Source organism: Mycteria americana, chromosome 5 (genome assembly GCF_035582795.1).
Source record: "Mycteria americana isolate JAX WOST 10 ecotype Jacksonville Zoo and Gardens chromosome 5, USCA_MyAme_1.0, whole genome shotgun sequence".
Taxonomy (NCBI): Eukaryota; Metazoa; Chordata; class Aves; order Ciconiiformes; family Ciconiidae; genus Mycteria; species Mycteria americana.
The window spans coordinates 71,014,391-71,030,364 of NC_134369.1; the positions used below are offsets into that span (position 1 = coordinate 71,014,391).

Below are 15,974 nucleotides of genomic sequence, written 5' to 3' on the forward strand. Positions count from 1 at the left end.
CAACTCAGAGCTAAATCAGAACAATTTGTCTACTTTCCCCAACTTCATTTATTTAAAGAAAAATGATCATTCATTAGAAGTCAGAATTCAATTTCCTGTTTTCTTTCAAAACAGTAAAATAATACCATTTCAAACTGCATGCCAGAGTTGTACAGAGTCGTACATGGTTCCTAATTGTACTAAGTAGGCAAGAGACTAAAAGCTTTTATCTGTTCATCTCCCGACTTTCCCCAGTCTGTGGTCCGTCTTGGGATCAGCAATAATGGCCTGAACTGCTACAATGGCTTCGTTAATTTTTGTTTGCAGCTCTCGGAGCTCCTCTATATGCAGCAGTCGGAGAATTTGGGCAGCTTCATTGAGAACAGCATCTGGGCGAGATGCAGAAAGAGAAGTCGTATCAAGCATTTTCATCTGACATGAAGGTCTTAAGAAAAGCTTTAATCTAAGTCAATGCTCTGAGCATCATTCATGCTTGTGGTTTTCATACTTGAAATAGGGAACAACTTTCCCTGCTGCTAGAGAGGGACAGGGTGCTCTGCAAAACCTCGCTCGGCTTCCTGCAGCCCTGGCAGTAACCTGCAGCCAAGGCGGGTCAGTAGGAAGCATTCTGAGTAGTAATTTAGGTGGACGTGGGGCAAGAGTGAAGCCAGATGACTGGAGTCCCAGGTCATCTGGCTATTGCTTACAAAATAAGCTATCAGGTCATGGCAACTTGCGCTGCCTCCAATTAGATTTTAGGTAAATTATGCAGCTAAAACAGATGGAAGAAGCACAGGTCCTCTGCTGGTAGAAGCAAGCTTTACAAGACAACAGTAGCGAGATGCAGCATTCCTTCCGCTTGCAAACGTGGCTGCCATTCAAAGCCGTTATTTAAACATTACTCTGAAACAACATACTCCACAGCTAAGATTTATGCTTTTCTGTTCCACAACAAAATGCTCAGGAGTGCTCATAAATAACAATGTACGCATTAGCTACGTATTCGACAGTAATATACTTTGTCAAAGGCAAACATCCCTATTTAGAAGTAACATTAAAAGGGCTGCTTACCTCCTGTGTCAAAACCAAGAATGTGCTTTTCTAAAGCAACAGGCAAACCCTTTGAAAAGAAGAAACATGTTCCAATATAATTAGAAATGTCATTTTGCATGTTTGGAAAATAAAATCAAGTACTACAGCAGATAGCTCCAGAGGAGACACTTGAGTTTTGCTTATATAGACATGTGTGACAACTCCGAAAAGTCATCACGCTTGATTACACACGAGTGCCTTTGTGCCCTGAAACATCAGACTCAGAGTATTAATAAAGAAAAACCTTCATGCTTAATAATCCCCCTACTTGTCAAGCAAACCCCATTGGATACGCACTGCCCACATTCAATCCTTAAAAGGCTAACAGTACTGCGAGAGAACACCCAGCCCAGCAACATCGCTACCCAGACAAACAAAAAGCATGCACAACCTAGGCTTTCTTAAAAATTATTGCCTTTAAACAGCTGCCGGTTTTCAAAGCGCTGGCTGATTTGAAAGAGTTGTAAAAATTCTCTGTAATCAAATGAGTTTCTCAAGCACTGAACTTGCAACCTCCATCGACATCCCCAGAAGCGTTTTCTCAAGTGTTAAGCTTAGGAATAAAGCTAAGCATTCAATTTTCTAACCGCTTGCTCTAGTAAGACAGTACAAGGAAAAGTTTTATTAGTGGTCATTTATAAGCTTTGCTCTCTTTCCTTTACCCTCTCCAGCTGTGGAGGAGTGGTCATGCTAAACAATCAATCACCATGTTTCAACGTGCACGTAAAATTAGATTTAAACAGTGCAAATCTTAGAATTTGCTTTTACTACCTCTGTAACTTTTTTCAACATTCGCCTTGCACAACAAAAACATGCAAGTTCAGTACCATTAGTTTCTACAATGATGGGGTTGTAAACCTTCTCAACGGTGAGGATTTCTTTTAAAGGCTTTTATATGCATGCAGAAAAAATTCTGAGTTGATCAAAACAACACAAACTAAATATAAAATGCTGACTGAAACTAACTCTAATACCCCATTTTAAGAAGTGGTTCTTTTCCATGGCCTTCACAGTAAAATGGATGTTCAACTGCAATCTTAAAAATACATCTGCATTGTTAAAATTTAAACAGCTTGTTGTTAAGAATGCCACTTCAGAGAGACTCTAGTGATACCAGACTTCATACATCTACTTTCTAAGAAATCAGGTTTATACTTAAGGCTGCAAAGACCTCATTGCCACTCCAGTACGTTCTCAGAGCCACATGAGCAGCAGAACATTGGTTGGGTCAGTTCTTTGTGGACGAACTCCCCAGGGCCACTCCAGGCACCTCCAACGCCGAGCGACCACAGCGGCACCTTCAGAGGGGGTCTTTTGAGACACCCTGGTAGCGTAGCACTACTTACCCTGCCTTCCTCCCACCACCCCCCGTCTGTCAGCTCCTTTTCGGCTGATGGAAGCTGTCTTTGACAGAGCAGTAGACTGGCCTTTCCCAAGCCCCACAGCAGTGGTCTCGTAGCAGGCGCTGGGCTGTACAGGCACCCACTGCTGCTACAACTACAACAAGGATGTGCTCATTTGCACAGCAGCTTCAAACAGGGAGAGAAATGAAGAGCACCTTTAAAGCCGTAACTACACAAACTACTTCATTTCACAGCCTCGTTCCCCAAAAATTTCATTTAAAAATACTGCACAAAACACTTGCAACAGGCTTGACCACTGCAGCCATCTCCCCTGTAACTGGAAGCGTCAACAGTAAAAATAGATTCCCTGGGAGTGCGAGGAAAAAAGAAGCTTCCAGATTTCAGAGTAGGGGCAAAATGTACCCGCTTTGTTGTGCTTTCAAGTATGCCCCAGGTATAGCCTTTGGGAGCATCCTTAAAGTGATCCTGAAGGGCATTTGTCGTACTTCATCCTACCTAGGATGCACTCATCAGGCAAGGACAGCCCAGAAGGGACAGCCTACGAGTCTGTCAGTATAAATCTGAATCCTGTCTAGATACCCAGTATGGTGAATTGCCAGGCATTCAAAATATAATCTAAAAAAAAAAAAAATAGCGTCACGTCTTACCTTGAAAACCATACCTTGACATCCCAACAAGATAAATCTCATTTTATTTGATACATTTAAACCGCAAGCGCAGCAGTATAAGCGTCCTCGGCATAGGCCTCCTACAGAAATGTTCTCTGACTGAAGGATATGTATCTATTTTATCTTTTCTCCACTCTATCTTGATATTGCCAAGAATGCAACTCATGACATTTTGTATATTAAGTCGTCTGCCGTGCAGCAGTCAGACATTTATAACCTGTTTCCAGGGACAGGGCTTAATATACAACGTGTCACTGCCTAGTGTTTTGGCCATTAACAAGCCAGCCAAAATCAGAAGCAGAGGTTTATTTTTCCTCTCCTCCTATCCCACAACCCAGCCATCCCCTCTGCTTTTAAGATATTTTCTTCATTCATCTGGTACATTACGATGTTGATGATCGCTGCTGGCACAGATAAAGCTGTTTTCCTGCCTCCAACCCCCTGCCTTTTCTCCACCTCATTTGAAATTTAGCATTCCTGATGAGAATACGCTCCCAGTGACATGTATCACGTTCAGCAACACAATGACATTTCAACCTAAGACCTGACCACGCTTTAAAGACCTATCGAATATAAACAATTCTTTGTCATTAAAAAAATTCACTGTTCCTCCAAGAAGCTAGTTCTGCCAAACACACAGAAAATCCCATTTTGATCCCTGCATGTCCGCTGCGCAGCTATGTCAACAACAACTAAAAGCAGCTTTTTATTAACATTAGTTATAGAACCTAAAATGAATACAGCAGTCTCAGCTGCTTTCGTATTTTCCTGCTCTAAAAGAGCAGGTTTAAAAGACAGTTTTATGGATATAACAAGACCAAAGCTTTGATTTACTCTTCCAATGCTTTTGGCAATTACCACACTGCAACGCCGAGCACCTGCGATTGCCACTTAGTAAACAGCATAAGCAGTGTTGTGATAATAAATAAAGCACGGACTGTTCTGAGCAGCTGCCAGAAAAGATGAAGGGACTTGCGCTCTTTGACCAGATCCAGTCGCTTTAGCAGGGACGCTTCTAAACATACACCTGCAGGGCAAGAGAGGCTGCCTTCCCTGGCTGCGCCCAAGACCCAATGCCAGCAGCTGCTGAGCCAAATGCCGGAGAGCAGAGCTGGAGAACTGGGATGTTTAAGAAACGACAATCTGAAAAACCACAGTCATCCCCTGGAACATCTTACAAACAGACAGCTTGTGGTTAGGAAATAATTCTGCAAAATCTGAGGTTTAAGTGCAGATGTTTCCTTCACCATTTCTCTTTTTGGGGAAAGGGGCGAGGGAGGAGTTGGATGTCCAACATCCCATTCCTTAAACACATAAAAGGTGTACATACAAAGCAAAACACTCCATACAAGGAATGTTTCAACCTGTTTACGCAGCCAACGCTGCCGATTCCAAGGAAAAGGCAGGTCACACTTTTCTTCTCATACTGTAGGCCTGCTGCACTGAACAGTAAGCGTAATCCTCTAGCAAATACGAAGATAGGAGAACAGCTATTTACGTGATATATCATACAGGTTTATCATATATGACATATCATATTTGTATTCAACCAAAACAAAAAGAGCTTTGTATACACTCCATAATCCTCTGGGTCTTTTAGACTCAGCATGGTGAAGATAAAGCAAGTTTCCACCACCCTCCTAAGTGAAGTATTTCCACAGCACCGGTTTTGACTGAGATGGCAGATATTTATGCCTACACTTCTTTACTCGATATGGAATAATTAACGCTAGACTTATGCAGTGTATATACAAACCTCCTTGGACTGACTGGCCTTCGCTATCGCCTCCTGTGTCAAGCGCTCTTGAACCAAAATGCGAATTGCCTAGGAGAAACATTTAAAGGCAAGAGTAATTAATTTATGTCTTGATGCATTTCTCAGCAATTCCAAGGGAAAAGGAGCCAACATTATAACCTAGCATAACCTCAAACCCTCTGTTTTGTGAAAGACGTTTTGGAAAACTCTTTCAGACCTTAAACCTTTCCAAATGGCACTATTCTTTGCAAGCAGTGTCTTACACAGGTGTAGTCTCTTGGGCTGTGGGAAGGCAGCTTAACTAGAAGAGGCAAGGACTTTACACTTAATTTCAGCCATTACTGGGCCAGAAACTGCAAAGTACCAGGAACAGTCAAGAAAGCTTGCGATTCCCAGAACGAGCCGATTGCAATCCCAAAGCAGCAGCACCATTTTTATGTTTCTGAGATGGCACACCTTTAATGCTGCAGCAATACAGCTTCTTCAGGAATTCCTGCTGTCGGCATCTTTTAGTAGGTACTGAACCATCTTCCGCATGCAGAGAAACCTGAAGCAAGGCTACCCACCCAGGTTTTAAAAAGACTGAGTGCAGAAAGGAATTACTTTTAGACACAGGAACAAGAACAGCCTTCATTTTAACAATCCTGCTGCTCATCTGTTTTTACTGGCTCCAGTACATAGCACAAAATCGTATCGGAGCTATCAGTTACTGATACCTACAGCTGTAAATGCCTCTAAAAATAACTGAAGGAATACTGTGCAGGCACACTTCCACCAGAAAGAACTGGGTCTGTCAAACACATTCCTCAGACTTTCCCTGATGAGTAGCCAAATGTGACAGAAGCAGTCTTACTGCTTCATGTTTCTCCCCCAAGATTTCTCCCGGTTTTGGTCATGATTAAAGTTGAGATCATACTAGAAAGTTGCCACTGAGTACTTTCTAAAAATCTTTCTAACTGAAGGGAGTAGCCTGGACAAGAGAGCGATTTGATGAGGAGTTTAACTTTAAATTCCAGCAGTGAAGCCAGACCTTGTACTAGAGAATTCTGAGTGCCTTTTGCATTAGAAAAAAGGATATCCAACTGTGTTACATAGATGCCTTCTGATCGACTTGCCAGATTCAAATTAATAAAATGGGACTCCAAGTATCTCTCTGCTCACTCTGGCCAAGGTCTGGCCAGATGTCTGTGGCACGCTTGCACCCTTTGGCCTTCCCTAAGCATCCATTCCAGAGTGTCCAAGCTTGAATTAGGGATCGTAACTTCTCTGCACGTGCGCTGCAAACCTGCTCATTGTGGCACAGGATTAAGAGTTTCACTGACGCATTCTAATACCATGAAACCTTGAAAACTAGCATTGCTGTTCATGTAACATGAATTGCCATTGCAGGAATCTGTTCTCACTGTAATTAAAAGCAAGAAAATTCAGCCTGGTGGTTTTGTCCAACCACTTCTGTCCGAAAAAGAGCGAGATAAGAAATGTGGAAATAGCGACAGAAATGTAAATACATTTATGCAGAAAACACATTCTGCATTCTTTTTGAGTTGCTAGTACCAAATTAGGTGAACCCACATAAAATTTGCTAGCCTTGAGACAATCCTATAAGACAACTTGAAGGAACTCTGTCTAATAAGGGCTGAGCTCAGGCTGTGGATCCTCAACATCACCATTCACAGGGTCTCTTCTCTCTCTATTCGATATCCCTTTTCACTGTTTTTTGTAGGGTTTGGGGGGTTTTTTTTGGTAGGGGTTTGATATATGAGATCTCCACCACTCTAAAGATTGGTGAAGGGTTCAAAGGCTATTTTGGGGAGGCCAGGAAGGATACCACACTGGAGAGGAGAAAATGGTTGATGGGATAACTGCAAGCCGTTAATTCCTTAGGAAAGCAGGCAAACATGATAATACTGTTCACATATACCCATTACAGAGTAACGCACACTATATAAACTTAAATACCCACGGCATTTAGTTTCTCCAAAATAAGTTTAGCAAATATCCCAGCTACTGTAATGAATGGACCTTATTTTTTTTTTTTTTCAGTGAAATTAGTTTATTTTGGTGCCAAACAAAACTAAGCTTATTTCCATGTTATGACACGATCAAGTAGGAACTCAGGATTGTTACAGTCTCAGTTAAATACAGTACCTAAAGAATACAGTACAGGTTCAACCCAAAATTTACAGATAACTAGAGTTCATCTCTAAGTCACAAAATTTCTCAAAGTCATAAAAAAAGATGCTTTAGAAAATTAATTAGCTTGTTTACTGCATTTAGAAGCCATGATTAGTTGTCAAGACTAAACTGACTTCAGTAATGACAAGGAGTAAACAGTTCATAGGACCAAAAGTCAGGAGGAGGTAGCTTTTAACTGGGGTTCCTCCCTAGGTTGTTTGTTTTAAAACATCCTTTGCATCACTTAGCCTCTCTTTTTCAAGTTTCTCTTTTAATTTCTAGCACTAGAATACAATCCTCTCCTTTGAGTGTATTCCTCAATATTTCTGAGGTTCATTAAAAACACATAAAGCAGTACTTCAGCTAGCCTAGAGCACTTAAAATTCTGAATAACAGTTCTCAGTGTTGGAATTCCAGGAACTCAGCTACAACTGAGCTGTTTACCAAGATAATTATCCCTGCATTAATTTCGCTGGTTTAAATTCTGTGTTCTTATCTGCTTTAAAAGGCACACACAGGATGAGTTTTACTTTCTAGTTGTGCCTAAAAAGTCGCAGTTATCAGTAAATGTGCACCACAAGCTATTATACACCTACCAGCCACTGGGGAAAAGAAGGAAGAAAGGAGATCTGAAAACTGTGAAACTCACCTTAAGCATTACCAAGTAATCATCATGTCGCTGAATCTGAAGCAGATTAGCTAAAGCCATCACTCCAGCCTTGAAATCAGGATTATTCACTGTAAAAATAAGCATCATCATTAAAAATATATGCTAGTTTAACTGGCTCCAAAAGACAGAATTGGCTTCCTGACTCCACGGTATCGGATCGCTCTCAGGTGTGGGCATGGCCATGGATACACAGCAGCAAGCAACCACTTAGTCTGGCTACAAAGCAGTCAAAGTGTGCATTAGGCTTCGTAACCAGGTTGCAGAACACCATCCAAGCACAAACAGCTTAGTTTGCAATGCCAAACGCATTGCATATGTCCTACCGCACGGGAAACTTGTGTTGAGCCTTTAAAAATGAGCCAATCAGACAAACGAAATTATTCTCTTTTATAAATCTTTCTATCTCTGCAGAGCAGAGCTGTGCCTGCTGGGTGAGGACAGGACCAATTCCTAGCTGTCTTTTTGTAGAAGGAGCAATGGGAGAAGACTTGGGGGATTTAGGGCTAATTTTAGTAGCTATTTTCCACCACTTCCTTTTATTGTGAATGTGCCTAGCAGTAAAAAAAAAAAAAATTGAAATGATTATGAGAGGTACAGCTGGGGAAGACCAAACCAACATGCAATACATGACAGTATTGAAGTAATCAGTCTGCCATCATGTTTCCTTAGCTTTTTTTTTTTCTTAAAGGTTTCTTAGAGTCTATAGTCAAAAGGTATCTTGCTTTTTCACCCTAACCCACAGTAAGTACTCATGTTTTATAGAGCTCTCTGCAAAGCTCTTAAGGTAAATACCCTTCAGCTGCTTCCTCACTGCCTGATAAGAGCCCTCCCAACTTACTCATATCTGATCAATTATCTGGGCACCTTGTTCTGCTGGGAAAGATTCTCCCCTCTGCCCTTCCCCTTTTTCCCCAACAGGAAAAGCTCTGCATGAGTGCACATCGAGATACCTGGGATTCACATGCAGCAGCTCCTCCTTCCTTTAGTAGGAATAGAGACAAGTGCAAGCAACTCAGAAAGTCACTCAAAACATCGTTCACAGAGAAGCAGTTTGAGCCAGCAGTAAAAGAATATATAAACCCTGCATCCCTAAAGCTTTAAATGGGGCTTTAAAAAGTTGTATGTATCACAGTATTATAACAACTTAAAATCTGAAGAACACCACACAGGTCACGGAACACATTCACTTATGATGCATCCGTACAGTAGGTTGCTGCACACTTACCATCCAAGTTAATCAGCGGCTCTGCATTTTTTGCTGTATTGTCAGTATTTTTAGCACCATCAGGAGTAGAATCCTTATACTTATCAGCTGTTAAATTAAGAAGTAAACATGAACACCATTAGAGCTAATGACAAGAAGAACTAGTTAAAAGTTTAGCGCCGAGCCGTAGTTTGCTATAGCTGTACTTTCGGGGTGTGGGAATTGCCCGAGAGCCTTCTGGGCTTATACGCTGATGTGCTGGAGCTCCCTACTAAGGTCCCCAAAGGCCGCCATTCTGGTGAGCTACCCTAACAGCTCCCATCTGCAGAGAGCTTATGTGCTATCCAAGAGCAGCAGAGCATGCTCCACGCTTACGTAAGGCATTATGCTCTTGGTTAAGGCTCTTCCTGCAGTCTTCATCCCAGAAGGCTGAACAAGCTGCACCTTACAGTTCTAGCACTTTTAAAAATCCATCAATTCAACTAGCATTGGCCCTTTGCCTCAATCAGCAGCATAGGCAGGGCTCAAGAACTACAGATTGAGGTTGGTTCTGATCAGCGAGTACAACTTTTCCAGTGAAGGCTTTGCTGCAGCATTCATCTGCAATGCACACAGGGATTTTTCAAGCCTTTTGAGGATGGGACCTCCTGGCTCCGCCACCTTCATGTACCCCTGAGTCACAGGCAGCTCACTGTCTCCAGCACGAGGGACTGAGAACCATCTCTACAGACTGCAAGTATTTATATCCCATCCTTGTCTTGGGCAGAGCTCAGCCCTGCAGGAATTAAAGGGAATGGAAAACAGTACTTTGGCTATTATTGTTTGCCGCCAGTAATTACATTTGTATATGCACTCTCACTATAAGGAAGTGAAACTGCTGCTGACTGTTGATATTCAGCTTAACTTTTTCATAACCTTGCCCTAGTTCCCAAGGGTTCAGGATCTACTCCCTGTGAAACAAGGGTCTAAGAATATCTTACTTGAATAAATGTAGTACTGAAGAAAATGCATTTAATACACTTTAGAGTGAGTTCTCATAAAGGCAATCCCACAGGGAGAAGGGTATAAATATATACAATGAGTTTTGCTATATCCAGAAATAAAGTAATAAATTCAAGTATGCTACTGCACTGTCCCATGGGAGCTGAAGAGAAACAGTTCACATCTGAATATGGTGCAAAACCAAGCAGATGAAATTATATATATATTTTTTAATAAAATAAGCTATACTTTTGACATTGTCTTAAGTTGACAAAATACTTATTAAATAGAAAAACACATTTCCCTACCATTTTGAAATATTAAATATATTCACGCATACCATTATCTCCATACTCGAGCCTAACAGCTAAGCCAAGAAGCCAGTCCACCGTTTCTTGTCGTTCTTGTATTTTGAAAGGACAGTTTACATCTTTCATATACTGCAGAGTAGAAAGAGGAGAAAACAAATAGATGTTATTGACCTGTATGAATTAGCTAGGAGCACAGAACTGTTTGGTAAACAGTCACTTTCCCACAGACCTCACAGTTCTTACAAGACAGTTATTAACAAGAAGCATCATTGTGAAACGTCCTGCCGTGGCATCTGATCCATCTGAGACATTTTAGAGTGCTCCAATCCACCGCTAACTCGAGTCTGCCATATAGTAATGGCACCTGCTTTTTAACGAATGTCATTCATGTTATTCATTGTCAGACTGCAACCACAGAAACCAAAATACCCCTTTGCTCCCTGTTCATTTTACACAGTAAGTGGAGGCAAGGGAAAGGAGAAGGACAGAGAACAAATTACAGCAAAAACTTCCCATCTAAAGCAGGAAGGAGGAATGATGTTACCTAAGGCTTTCACAAGACTGATACCAGAGGATTCTGAAGGGCAGAAGAAGTAACTTTCCCTTTCTTAGGGACTGTGTACAACAAGAGAGGACAAAACGTGGCTGGGACACCGTCCCTGCTCTTCTGAAGCCAGAACACAGGACCCAGCCCAGCCTGCTGCCAAGACTCCCAAAGCCCAGGACATAGTGACATTCTGCTGTGTCCCCTTGCTGGAGGGAGAGAAGTGCCACATAGTCTCACTCCGGCAGCAGCAGCACAGGGGGAAAGGACACCAGGGGCTGCAGAGCACCAGCAGGCAGGGCTCCCCTGGCAGGCATAGAAGGACAGTCTGGCCAAGCCAAGAAAGATACCACTGATACCGCAACAGTACCAGCTGCCACTAATTCTAATATCACATACATTTACCTATATGATATTAGAATGCTTTAGGCTCCCTCCTGCAAAACACAAGCACTGCAACTCCAATCCTCCTGGGCAGTGAGCAAGGCCAGCGGTTCCAGGGGGAAAAAAAAGCGAGATGAATGGGTACTGAGCATTACAGGGCAGCATTTTCAGCTCCTCGCAGGGCTGTTTTGAGAGAAAGGAAACGGGAACCAAGAGGGAAAGCTCCGCAGCCCTGTGGACACTCAAAATGCTCATGAGCACACAGGAGCTCACTCACAAAACGATGGGCTGCTTGCCATGCTTTGCGCTAGCAGTGGAAAATCATCTATCTGAAATAGCAAGAGCTGCAGTAGCTTTCTTCCGCACGCTTGCAAAGCCTACGAGCGCATCAGCCTAATCCGTTTTCCTTTTGATACATAAGAATCATTAATGCAGAAAAAGCTGTTTATTTGTAGTCAATTTTCTTTCTACTTCAAGAGCTGAATCAAATCAGGCAAGAAAGATTAGGATGGATGCCTCCTATTGCAAGAACACAGCTGAGTGAAAATTGCCTACAAAAAGTTCTACCATCTTAAGTCCTACAGTTTGGCTTCAACAATACATTTAAATTCCTAGAAATGTAAAAGTTCAGAGACAGGACAAATATTCAGGGTAATTTGCATTCAACAACTACAGCAGCTATTAATCGCCATTTACATAAGACATCTTTATAATTTACAATTGCTCTTGGAACAACAAAATACCTTTTCAAACGATTTGGGCCAGTCATCACTGTGTATGTTTCTTAAATTCCCTCGGTCTTCAATCTTGTAATGTCTGATTTTCTGGTCTTCGAGCCAGACAATAAAGTTTCTGAATTCTGTTTCATCTGTCGGGAGAAGTAAACAAGGCAAGAATTAACCAAGACCTTAAGGGCAAAAACAAGCCCTGAAGTTGTGACCCAACTCATACAAATACTGGTGCCCCTGAGCGCTTTCATATTTTACCATAAAGAAAGATACCTCTAGCACTAAAATCATGAATTCCAGGACAACCTCTGACCAAAACTCAACACCGAGTGTTTTTCAAGTCACTTAGAATTGCCTATGGTTGACTTGACTACACTAAAAGGCACCAACCAACAGACTGTTTTTATTAGGAATACAGTTATCACAGAATCGTATAGGTTGGAAAAGACCTTTAAGATCATCGAGTCCAACCGTAAACCTGACACTGCCAAGCCCACCACTACACCATGTCCCTAAGCACTTCATCCAAACGGCTTTTAAATACCTCCAGGGATGGCGACTCAACCACTTCCCTGTTATAACTTATTAAGTGAAGAAGGAAAGGTGAAACAACGACAGAGAAATTCAGTTCCTAACCCTGCTATCTGGACAAACATGTTACACATAGCAGTAACCCCCCCCGTCTCTTCCAAAGAGCAACACACACAACTCGTGACTGCGCAAAGACGTTTCCTTCCTTCACTGTTGACTCAACTTTTCTTGGTTGTTGACCCAACATCTCCTATTTGGGAGCTGGAATTCCACAATACAAAGACTGTGGTCCAAACAAAGATATTCATACCGGATGAAGCAATTAGCCTGCACCTGCGTTTCAGTGGCACAATTCACTTCTGGACACAGCAGATCGCAACTCGGGGGTAGCACCGGCCCCTCAAAAACCAGCTGTGTTTATTTTGGCATTGGATGAGCTTTAATATCCCGAGTTAATTAATTTAATATCCTCTTGCATCTCAGAGTGGGGTAAGCACACCATTTTCCCTGTCACGGACAAGAATGATACATTTGCTTCTTAAAAGTGTCTTCTAAGCGGTACAAGCGCCCTACTTCTACCAAACGTGTTGGAAGAAACAGAGCCAAGGTCACAACACATGCAAAGGAAAGCTTTCGGTAGGACCTGTTAAGACTCCTATACTGACAAAATGAACCTTAAAGGGAAAAAAAAAGGAATGTCATAAGGAACTTAAGACCCGCAACAAAACGAGATGCCAGTAGACAACGTCTCTTGAAAAAGAAGCTACCAGAAGCACTGAAGGAAAGACAACTTATTAAACAGATGACCTGAAGCTTATAATTGATCACGCTGGATAAACACATTTGTTACAGGGCCCTTTCAAGCAAGAAAAAAGTTAAGCGTTGCAAAAATCAAACATCGAAGTATTGATACGTATCGATGAAGAGAAAAATCGATCTAGCCACGTCACTAGACTACTCTTATTCACCACGCTGTCTCTGCCTTGCTTCGTGTACAGGACACGGCCGGTGCCAGGGCTAAGGGCAGGTTACCCACGGCAGCTGAGGGTGTTTTCTGTGGCACGCTGACTCCTGTCCCTCGCACTTCATCAGCCAAGGCTCTTCACCGGAGCCGGCCAAGAACAGCAGGAACACTGTCTGCCCCCGGATCGTGCCTGTGCTCTCACTCTGCTCCTAGACAACACTCAAAGAACCACCGAAACCGAGCGAACCGCACACAACCGCTGCAATGCCTGGGGGTCCCGTTTTTCCCGGTGGAAAGTCGGGATTTTCCCCAAACACAGCTAAAACGTTGAGCCCAGAGAGCTGCGCTAACACTCGGAGCACAGCAGACCCCTTAACCTCCCTTCCTCGCCCCCCCCCGCCCCCGCCCGGGAGACACCGCAGGGGGGAGGGCGGGAGGTTTCCGAAGCGCTGAGGCGAGGGGATGGCAACGGGAAGGTGGGTGAGCCGCCCCGGCCTCGGAGAGGGGCCCTGAGGGGCCGCCGGTGCGTGAGGAGAGCGGCGGGACGGCAGGCCTGGGGGAGAAGCCGCCGTGCAGCAGCCCCGCGGAGCCCCGCCGCAGCCCCTCACCCCTGCAGTTGAAGCCGGCCGGGTTGTGGTAGTCGAGGGCCGAGAGCTTGCGGCGGAACATGGTGCCGGTGCCGCCGGCGGCGCCTGCGCTGAGGGCCGGGCCCAGCCGCTCGTCCCGCTCAGGCCGAGCCGACAGGCCGGACGGGAAGGAACACCCTCTGCCCCGCGCTCTGCACACCCATTGGCCAGCGCACGCCGAGCGGCAGCCTCCGCTACCAATCAGAGGGCGGAGGGGACTGCCGGGAAGGGAAGCTGCCCTTCATCCAGCTTTATTGACACGACGGCGGGCGGACAGCGACAGGGGCGGGGCCTAGAGCAGGGGCGGGGCCTGGAGCAGGGGGCGGGGCCAGGGGCCGGCTGGGGCCGGTGTGCAGCCCGCGGTGGGGAGCTGTGGGGCGTGCGCTGCGCTGTACTGGGAGCACTGGGCTGTACTGGGCAGCACTGGGGAGCACTGAGCTGTACTGGGGAGCACTGGGCTGCACTGGGCTGTACTGGGGAGCACTGGGGAGCATTGAGCTGTACTGGGGAGCACTGGGCTGCACTGGGCTGCACTGGGGAGCATTGAGCTGTACTGGGGAGCACTGGGCTGCACTGGGCTGCACTGGGCTGTACTGGGCAGCACTGGGAGTACTGGGCTGTACTGGGCAGCACTGGGGAGCATTGAGCTGTACTGGGGAGCACTGGGAGCACTGGGCTGCACTGGGAGCACTGGGCTGTACTGGGCAGCACTGGGAGCACTGGGCTGTACTGGGGAGCACTGAGGAGCATTAAGCTGTACTGGGCAGCACTGGGCTGTACTGGGCAGCACTGGGGAGCATTGAGCTGTACTGGGGAGCACTGGGCAGCACTGGGCTGTACTGGGCAGCACTGGGCTGCACTGGGAGCACTGGGCTGTACTGGAGAGTACTGGGCAGCACTGGGAGCACTGGGCTGTACTGGGGAGCACTGAGGAGCATTAAGCTGTACTGGGGAGCATTGGGCTGTACTGGGCAGCACTGGGAGCACTGGGGTCTACTGGGGAGCACTGGGAGAACTGAGCTGTACTGGGGAGCACTGGGCTGTACTGGGCAGCACTGGGAGTACTGGGCTGTACTGGGCAGCACTGGGGAGCATTGAGCTGTACTGGGGAGCACTAGGCTGCACTGGGCAGCACTGGGGAGCATTGAGCTGTACTGGGCAGCACTGGGCTGCACTGGGCTGTACTGGGCAGCACTGGGGAGCATTGAGCTGTACTGGGCAGCACTGGGCTGCACTGGGCTGTACTGGGCAGCACTGGGAGTACTAGGCTGTACTGGGCAGCACTGGGGAGCATTGAGCTGTACCGGGGAGCACTGGGCTGCACTGGGAGCACTGGGCTGTACTGGGCAGCACTGGGAGCACTGGGCTGTACTGGGGAGCACTGAGGAGCATTAAGCTGTACTGGGGAGCACTGGGCGGCACTGGGCTGCACTGGGAGCACTGGGGTCTACTGGGGAGCACTGAGGAGCATTAAGCTGTACTGGGGAGCATTGGGCTGTACTGGGCAGCACTGGGAGCACTGGGGTCTACTGGGGAGCACTGGGAGAACTGAGCTGTACTGGGGAGCATTGAGCTGTACTGGGGAGCACTGGGCTGTACTGGGCAGCACTGGGAGTACTGGGCTCTACTGGGCAGTACTGGGGAGCATTGAGCTGTACTGGGGAACACTGGGCTGTGCTGGGGGACCCTGGGCTGTGCTGGGGAGCCCTGGGCTGTACTGGGGAGCACTGGGGCAGCCCCACAGCACTGCCCAGAGCTCCATGTGGGGCCGGGGGGTGCGGGTCCCCCCTCGGCCCTCCGCCACACCTTACCTGCCCCACATCCACCCTGGCACCACCTGGGGGGTAGAAAGACCTTGGGGGGCCCAGCCCGCTGCCCCACATGCTGGGACGGGACGGGCTGGGCACCCCCTGCCCCTGGGCACGCTCTGGTGGCCCTTGGGGCTGGGGGCTGGCCCGGGGTGCCCACCGTGCCCCCCACAAACACCCCAACCCTGG

At 46.0% G+C, this 15,974-nt stretch overlaps 1 protein-coding gene across 1 annotated transcript; it reads right to left on the minus strand.

Moving 5' to 3' along the window:
- Positions 1-73: 73 nt before the first annotated feature.
- On the minus strand, positions 74-14,126 carry RTRAF (RNA transcription, translation and transport factor). The gene is made up of 8 exons (XM_075503941.1): positions 13,960-14,126; positions 11,872-11,996; positions 10,230-10,329; positions 8,930-9,016; positions 7,684-7,772; positions 4,860-4,928; positions 1,051-1,099; positions 74-368 (listed from the first exon to the last, which is right to left on the minus strand). Exons 1-8 carry the CDS (start codon positions 14,018-14,020, stop codon positions 214-216), a joined length of 735 nt encoding a protein of 244 aa, XP_075360056.1. The 5' UTR covers positions 14,021-14,126; the 3' UTR covers positions 74-213.
- Positions 14,127-15,974: the final 1,848 nt, after the last annotated feature.